Source organism: Durio zibethinus, chromosome 28 (assembly GCF_047325235.1).
Source record: "Durio zibethinus cultivar Kanyao isolate XHJ-2024 chromosome 28, ASM4732523v1, whole genome shotgun sequence".
In the NCBI taxonomy this organism is placed as follows: domain Eukaryota; kingdom Viridiplantae; phylum Streptophyta; class Magnoliopsida; order Malvales; family Malvaceae; genus Durio; species Durio zibethinus.
In genome coordinates this window covers 14,061,934-14,070,996 of record NC_143189.1, presented here as the reverse complement: position 1 = coordinate 14,070,996, position 9,063 = coordinate 14,061,934, and the positions used below count along the sequence as shown (strand labels likewise).

At 32.1% G+C, this 9,063-nt stretch overlaps 1 protein-coding gene across 1 annotated transcript; it reads right to left on the bottom strand.

Annotated features, from left to right (window-relative positions):
- Positions 1–283: 283 nt before the first annotated feature.
- Positions 284–6,664, bottom strand: LOC111280440 (beta-amyrin synthase-like). Its single transcript, XM_089757461.1, has 17 exons — positions 5,898–6,664; positions 4,297–4,482; positions 3,963–4,052; positions 3,661–3,858; positions 3,435–3,520; positions 3,165–3,330; positions 2,879–3,070; positions 2,648–2,761; positions 2,383–2,502; positions 2,158–2,280; positions 1,960–2,058; positions 1,811–1,867; positions 1,492–1,682; positions 1,228–1,405; positions 1,067–1,147; positions 896–979; positions 284–595 (listed from the first exon to the last, which is right to left on the bottom strand). The coding sequence occupies exons 1-17, from the start codon at positions 6,096–6,098 to the stop codon at positions 458–460; spliced, it is 2,304 nt and encodes a 767-aa protein (XP_089613587.1). The 5' UTR covers positions 6,099–6,664; the 3' UTR covers positions 284–457.
- Positions 6,665–9,063: the final 2,399 nt, after the last annotated feature.

Here is a 9,063-nt window from a genome sequence, read left to right as displayed (position 1 = left end):
TTGCTGATTAGTCCTCAGTCAAAGAGAGATGAAAAGGGAAACATTATCCCCGTTGCGGAGGATGGAAGGTACCGAGTAACTTTGATCGGCCACTTTCATGTGCAATATAGGGATCTCTCCATTGAATATGTTTGAATAAAATTTTATTTTGCTGAAAATTATGGCTTGTTGCGATTGCGGCAAAGTTATGGTGACCAAAGCTGATATGATATACAGTAAAGTGAGAAAAAAAAAAAAAGAAAACTTCTTCATTATTTTTTATTATTTGAAGATATACCATTTTACAAGCTCCATCCTCTCCATTTGTAGGATAGAATATCAACTCATTGACATTTGTACATTCATGAATAGCCATTATGAAAGTTAAAAAAGAAAAGAGTATCGGGTAGTAAAACGGAGTCAACAAGTCCCCATAAGCCGTCACTTCTTTCCTGTTTGATCATTAAGTTTCAGAAGTTCATGAATCAAACCCTTTTGCACGGGATTTAGCCAATGGAACAAGTTTGCGGTACTCTGCAAGTGCCCACAGTGGGAAAATGTTCCTATATGCTGCATAGTGTAGCATGCAGTTTTTCATGAAGACTCCAGTGATTTCCTGTCAGGAATAAGATTCAATTGTTAGATAAAAGTTTAGGTGCAGGAACATAATAGTACAATGTATTAATAAATCAAATTATATTTCCCAAATGCTTAAAACAAGCATGTTGCCTAAATTTACTACTTGAATTTCCATAAAGTCTACTAAAAGGTATTTTTCCTTTTTTTTTTTTTTGTAGTTGAGATTATTGGAATTTGAACTATGATCACTAGAATTAAGAGTCTAACACTCTATCAACAGACTATGTATCTATTGGCTAAAAGGCATTTTCAAGTAAGCTATAGCAAGAATTAGCACCTGTTGGGGAAAGTCACCATCTTCCAATTGAGAATTAATTATCAGCTTTGCAGCGCGGTGAAGAGGCATTGGATCTCTTTCCGCCTGTTTCAAACTTTCAAAGTCAAAAACTATAGAAAGATCATGATAGCTACAATGGGCATTACTTCACCATCAGACTTTTAAACTCACCTGTCCAGCATGAATCAAACCCATCATAGCCCATGCAGTATGCACCAAATTTGATTTACCTTCTTCCAAAGGAACATATCTCTGCATCACCAAGCACATAGATATTACTAATTAAATTAATATTAGTCATATCTCAATGATTTGTAAACATAAAGATTTACCTTGTCAGGGCATGATTTGTAGCTCTCTCCCCAGCCACCATTCTCTCTTTGGGTTCTGATCAGAAATTCAACACCTTTGCGCATAGCTAGACAATTGGTGTATGTCTTTCCAGCTGCTGCTAGCCCTCCAAGTGCAAACCATGAACCATATGTGAAGCAAACTCCCCAGTTTCCATACCTGTTTAGGTGTTGATATAATTGATTATTGATGCTTTCAAAGCAATCATAACACTCCTATTAATTATGAATGTGAAGAGAACATACCATGAACCATCAGGCATTTGTACATTTTCAAGGTAGCGTATAGCGTTTGTAATAAAATCTTCGATTTCTTTCGTCCAATGCCCAGGATACAACTTCTTAAACAAAACCAAGGCATGGATTGCAGATGCAGTGCACTCAACATATTCATGCTCAATGACTATATCAGCGAAAAATTCTGTGGGATTAAGCATCTAGGACCAACAACAGAGAAGAACCATCATTAATATATGAAAATTAAGAAAGAGTACAAAAAGTAGTTTAATATTCTAACAGATTTCTGGCAAAATTAACAGATGCATTTCAATGCTTAAGCACTTACTTCCAACCACTCTTGAGCTCCAGCTGGTTCCCACACAGCTAATCCTCCATTTTTGCTCTATAAGAAGTGAAGCGTCGAAGCTTATATAAATGGACAAGTTAAAATAAGTGAAAGCTATCCTTGAAAATCTAGATTGAGCAAATTCTTACCTGCAGAGAGAGCAGAATATTGACCGCATCATATAACTGCTGAGGTTCCATTTTCTCACCAACAATTTCTGGTGGCAACACGGACATTAGCAGGCAACACTACAAAATAGAGGAATATCTGTTAAAGCAAGATGAATTTATAGAATAGATGTATCACTCAATTTTTTTCATGCATTTGACTAAGACTAAAGAAATTACCTTCAAGCCTTCTGCAGTGCAATCAGAAACTTGCCATCCATGATCTTGATCAGAGAAAGTCCAAGATCCCTTGGAAATGTGACGATGCATTTTCTTGAAATCACCAGAAGGATTCTCCTTGACCTATTCAATTGTATAACAATTATTCTTAATTGATATTTAATGAACAAAAAAAAAAACAAGAGATTGGAAATGACTTCAAGATAAGTGAAGCCAATATTAAACCTGAGATTTCTTGATGAAGTCATGTCCTCTCTTGAGTACAGGTCCAATTTCGTGGATGAGGTTACTAGTAAGCAAAGCTTGAATAGCGAAACCAGTATCCCACTCTTGGCTTCCAAAACTCTGCGGACCAATATAATGTGTTAAATCAGCACTTGAAAGGAATCTTTGAAGGAAAATCAAAGCTTGCAAGAATTTCCCTTTTTACCAACTCTGTCAGCACTAAATCAATAAATATGGTTAATTTGGAGAATGCATGTGAACAAACCTGCATCTTCATTCCACCTTCAGCAACCCAAAGGTAATCCGGGATTCGAGCAAGATGCTTTTTAAAATAATCACTATTTGGCTCCTCAGCCCAACAGGCAAGCATGCATAACACCTAGTCCATTCAAGGGCACCAGAACGATAGCAATCAAATAGCCATATATTATATGGATTGAATTTTCACAAGCTTAATATTCTTTTTTCCTTCAACTAAATATGATTGTAAAATTACCTTCCCCACACAACCAATGGTGATGTATCTACTATTCTCATCTTCATAATGGATGTGTTTCATTGTTACTTGAAAAGCCCTCTCCCTGACCAACTTGTTCAAAGGCCAACGAGTAAGCAGAGGCTCGGTACATACGTACAGACTGTCCCACATCAGATCCTGAATCAGAGGATGTGGATAGTAGATATCCTCCTGTAATAACAAATTGTTTATCAATGTTTTAAGAGCTTAATTGTAGCGTGGTTCAAATGTCTTTGCAGTTTGTAGACAACAAAGATATACTTACCGGTGCACATAAATGGCATACTTTATTCCACTTAATTTCATTGTATGGCTGAAGGTAGAGTTCTTCTCTCAATTGTTCAATGAGAGGGGTGACTGGCCCCACGAACCTTTTGCCATATAGATATGACATAGGCATGTACACCATACGACAGTGGCACCACATTTTAGTTGCGCATTCGAAAGGTAATATGAACTGATATTACTGACACTAAAGATTTAGTACGTAACATGTTTGTAGAGCACTGCAATGAAATTAATTCACGCAAATTAACCTGGATGCATAGGAAGGAAAGAAGGAAGGATCCAAAACTCCGGGGGCATTGGGTTACTTCCAGACCAGTCAAAAACACCAAGTATCTACAGCAAAAGAACATTGTGTGATTAGCAAACATTTGTCCTTAATTCAATGTATTTGGTACAGTTTCTTTGGTTTTCTCTATATCCCAATGTGGGCCAGTTCTGGAAGTCAATTTGTAAAATATGTGCATGATACATACCGAAAGCCAAGTCTTTCCCCAAGAGGGCATGTGAGTGACACTGCCATGGTCAAGAATCCACTTGCGGGCTCTTGCACAAGCATTGTTTTGTCCGCCATCAGGTGCTACCCCAAGAATACGCATGCAAATGTAGCTAAGAGCAGTACAGAACATGGTGCTGTGACCCTCTATATGCAATCCCCACCCACCATCTTCATTCTGCATCTCACCAAACCCGTCACCTTCATATAAATACTTCAATTTACTTGTATATATGTATGCTAATAATGATATTAATAAAGTAACAAATCAAGACTGTGTACCTGATGGTAGTATATATAACGAAGGATTTCTTTACGATGATCTTCGGGAAAAACGGTGTTAAGGTGTCCGGTGATATACATACTGAAAACCTGCAATTTTTTGTGTCAACAGAAATTTTAATACATAATTTTTATTCAAAACACGATAGGAATTACTAGTACTTTATACAATAAAAGACAGGTTTACATTTAGGAGGAAGCCAGTTGGGTGATTGAATGTACACTGGCCAACTAGGCGCGACTTGATACGTTTAAAAATTGCATCATCACTTGTAACCATACATTATCTAACGGGGCCAAGAGGCTACATACGAAAGGAGTGAAGGGTGCTTACCAAGGGTGGAAGGAAAAATAATGGACCAGCATTTTCTGCGGGCCAATGACCGTCAGTAGCCTGCAAAGCTGAGAAGAAATGTACAGCCCTCCTTAGTGCTGTTGTGGCCTTTTCATACGAAATTTGCTCACCATCCTCAATTTTCACTGCTGGTATAATTTGCTTGAAATTCTTTTCCCTCAGAAACTGCAATATTTTAAGTCAAACAAAGTTATAAATATTCATCATATGCATCGCCAAATTATTTTCAATACTACAGCTTTTTTTCTTTGCATTTAAGCTCCTGATTTTATCTAAAAATCAAATTAAAAGAAATAAAAATTAGCTATAATAATGTCAAGAATCAGACTAAAATACATAAATTTTTTTCTTTGAAATCTTTTTTTTGATCGTTTAAAATTTTCTTATTTATATATATATAATTTTATTTTTTTTCGAATTTAAAATTATTTAACAGCAGCATATGAAAATGAAATTTTATGTAACCGATCTTGTCAAAGAAGGGGTCCGGCACCGACGGTTGTCGTAAAAGAAGGCTTAAATAATACAATAGGGTAGCAACACTAGCTACAAAAATTAATGTAAACAGGAAATCCATTATAAATATATGTCAAGCCCTTCCTCCTACAAAAGTTTGGATGCCAAAATTATTAGCTTTCCAAGTCGTTGTTATTTCCTTCTTTTTGCCGATTTCACCACTTTTCCCATTTCTCTCTTTTTATGAATTTCCTAGAGATATTAAAAGTTAGATTTTTTAAAAAAGAAAATTTTATTTTGAAATAAACTTTTTTCAACGTAAATGAATTATTTTATTTACACTTAAATTATATTTGCTTACATATGATAATTGATATTTTCATTGAAAAACAAAACATTTGTCATAATATTTATCTCGTAGGAAAAAGGGATAAAAAAAGGTAAGATCGACATGTAAGACTCAGTCATTTTAGTTTATTTTTTTTATTATATGAACTAATTAAATTAAGCCTTTAAGTTAAAAAGGTGACCTATTTTGATAATTAGTAAAATGTTCACATGCATGAGAACTTAAAAATATAATTTGAACCATTCAACACCATACAGAGAAATAACATAAAACTTAAAAAACAATAAAAGAGAAGAGCCAGTGCCAGTTTTAACTAAAAACCAAGATGAATGAAAGAACGAAGATGGAAAAGGACGAAATAGAAGTCGCATAGAGAAGCTTCACATAATCCCCAATATTTTGAGAAGATGGCTGGGCTGAGTTGGCGATCGAGGTCCACAAGAAAAAAATCTACTAATTCAAATAAAGCTTGTATAAATCCCTTGCCAACAAAAACCAAATACTCTTTTGGCCTTTAAGGCATTGTCATGACATGTAAGTAGAAATCCCAAAATATTTGGAACCAAAAACCAACAAAAAAAAGGACAAAATGGGAGTTTAAATTGAAAACAAAAAGCAACATTTAGGATCCCATGGAAGTTATCAGAAAGCACTAAAAACTAAAAATGACTAAAATATAAAAACATTTAACATGGAAGTTATCAGAAAATAGGTCCCTTAATTTTGCTCTCGAAAAAGAAAAAGCTTTTTTTTTATACAGATAGACGATAGATACCTGCATACGCCAAAGGAGGTCGCCACTTGGCTTGACCTGGAAGCGGTTTTTGTAGAAATTTTGGCGAGCCCCTTCAACCTCGGCTCGCTCTTCAGGGGTACCAGCATCAGGGTCGAATTCCCAGGTTTGCCTGCCGACGTAGTTGTTTGTGCTGAACAAGTATGGCCCATCTACACCCTCTGCTGTCTTAAGCTTCCACATTCTCTTCTAAATCAAAACTAAGCTATTGCAGTTGATACTATGGGAGATGATGATGATTTCAAATTTCAAGACAACACTTGGCACTGTTGCATGGAGATAAAAATATCAGGATAACATAAAAAACAGCAAAGTTTATTTGAATGAAGCACCGATGATTTGAAGTAAATAAGTTGGACACGTAATGGGAAAACCTCAAACGAATAGTAAGTAATTTTCTCGAAGAAACTTTTGCAAATTGTAGGATTATGGTTGTATCTGATAAGAAACGAGAAAAAATGCCATTGGAATCTGATGTTTAAAAGAATTATACAGTCCGAGGTTTTCTCCATGACTGCTCGTGCACTGAAATATTTAAGGAGAAAGCAGCCGCAACATGAAACATGCAAACAAGTAGTACTAGATTTCTGGAATCAACCTGATCAGAGCACTTGTCAACAACAGAAGGGGGAATATCTGGAGAAACTTTTATGAGTTTTTTCCAATGCTCAAAAAAGATTTGGTGAAGCAAAACAGAAGAGATTGTTTCCCGACCAGGAACTCAAGGGCAGGAAATTAAGCTTATGATTTTTGAGTTCAAAGGGAACAATGGTTTATATAGAGATAAGATGGCAATCCACTAAAGTTTACTTGTATTCCCTTTTTCCTCACTTTTCTTGGTTGAAGGCAGTGTGAGACAAAGACTTAATATTAAAATTAACATATGGGCTGCCAATGCTTCATTTTTAGTAATAAATAAAAATAAAATATTATAAATAAAAAATGTATTAAAACATAATAAAATAATGAAATTAGAATAAAAACTCAAGTGGTAGTTTTATTGATAATTTCTAAATAAGGAATTTTCCAAAAGTGTTACCAAAAGTATTGGTAGAATTTTGTGAAATTTTCAACTAATTAAATAAAAATTTCTAATTATTTAAGAATTAATACAAAAAACAAAAATTTTGCAATGATGAAATTAAAATGAAATTACAAGTGGTGATTTAATTGAAAATTCTTAGGTGAGTAATTTTCAAAAATTTTACTAAAAGTGTTAGTAGAATTTTGTAAAGTTTTCCAACAAAAAAAATTTTTATAAAATATTTAATGATTAATTTATAAAATTTGAAAAATAATAAGATTGTTTAAATATTAAAATAAAATAAAACCATAAATGATGATTTTATTGATAATTTCTAAACAAAGAATTTTCTCAAAAAAATTATTTTAAAAAATGTTGGACATATTTTTGAAAATTTTTGTAATAAAAGGTTTTCATACATTTTTGTTAAAATGTTCAAATATCTTCGAAATTAAATGAAATCCTCTTCAAAATTAAAATAAAATTGCAATTAGTGATTTTATTAAAATTTGTAGCTAATGAATTTTCTAAAATATTCTAAAAAAGTTAGAAATGTTTTTGAATTTTTCACTAAAAGGAGTTTCTATTTACTTTGAATAATAAATATTAAATAATAAAATTTCAAGAATAAATTAAAAAATTTCAATAATAAAATTAAAATAAAATCAAAAGTAATGATTTTATTGAAAATTACTAGTTTTTTTTTTTTTAATTTTATCAAAGGTGTTGGAGAATTTTGGAATTATTCCAAAAAAAATTCATTTACCCTTTTATCTAACATAATAATTAATTAATAAGTTTTTAATGTAAATTAAGCTCTCATCAATGATAAAAGTAAAAGGACGTCGTGCTAGGTGATTTTCTTGAAATTTTTTGATAAAGGATTTTTTTTTAAATCATACCTAAAAATGTTGGGAAGATTTTAAAAATATTATGATAAGAAAATTTAATTTACTTTGTTCATAAAATATTAAAATAAATTCGACCATAAAGTCCATTCAAAAAAATAAGTGATTTTCTTGAATATTTTTAAAGTGAAGAAATTTTTTAAGTTATATTGAAAATGCCTGAAAAGATTTGGGGAAAATTTTCAATATTTAAATATCAATTAAATAAAAATAAAATTGATACAAAATTTGAATAAAATACCATTTTAGTCAAGATTGTTTTAGGATTATATAAGATTAATTGGTATCATCTTGGATGAATGTTGTGAGGGTTCTAATACTTTTCTCATGCGTAACCATACTCTCAAATTTAATATTAATTTTAAAGACCAGAATATCCTTTTAGTAAAGCTTAATTAATTTTAGAATTTATTGAAAGGTTAATTTTTTTAAGTGGTTAATCACACCTAATTAAAAAATATTGACGACAATGCCTATTTTGTATCTATGGTTGAATTTTCCGAATGAAAAATCGACAATGTCAATAATGATATTTTGTTATTTTTGTGTAAAAAGGTGGTGTCTAGACATTGTAGATTATGGGACATATACTTAAAAATTGTGGGAGAGCTAATTGAAGCTAAGAAAGTCAATACTTTTCAGGAAGCAAACAAGATGGATGATACTCTAGCCGGGATGGATGATACTGTGGCTAGAGAAGGAGTGAATCAAACTGAGAGGTCTATTGCCTTGTTGTAATGACAAATTGCTTTTTGGGGGCTGTTGTTGTTTTCGGAGTTGTTTTACAATATGTAAGGTTCTGTTGAGGTGTGAGTTATGGCCGTTCTGGGTGAGAATCTTAGAATCTGAACTTATAATATTTTATTTTGACTTAAAAAAATAAGTTTTTAATCTTATTTATTTTCATCATTCTTATTGAGTAAAACCTTAACGCTATATTTGGATAAATATTAATAAAAGAAAAAAAAAGTAAAGTAAAGGAAAGTAAAAGAAAGTAAAAGAAAGTTTTTTAAAGAAAAGAAAAGGATACATGTAATCCTTGTTTAGATAATTAAAATTAATAAAAAAAAAGAAAGGAAAAGAATTCTAACAACCAATGTTTGGATAAATAATGAAAAATAAAGAAAATAATTCATTATAATAATTTTTTCCAATTATAACCTTTCATTGCCTGTGATTTTAGAGCACTCCTAGACCATGATATATTTGCTATCTT

Bases quoted from the DNA above. Each gene is read 5' to 3' on its own strand.
- LOC111280440 (XM_089757461.1), bottom strand. From the start codon at position 6,098: ATGTGGAAGCTTAAGACAGCAGAGGGTGTAGATGGGCCATACTTGTTC. The intron at 2,503-2,647 runs GTTTGTTCACAT...ATTGGTCCGCAG, and splicing joins AAGGTGGAATGAAGATGCAG to AGTTTTGGAAGCCAAGAGTG. The intron at 596-895 runs GTGCTAATTCTT...TATTCCTGACAG, and splicing joins ATGGTGACTTTCCCCAACAG to GAAATCACTGGAGTCTTCAT.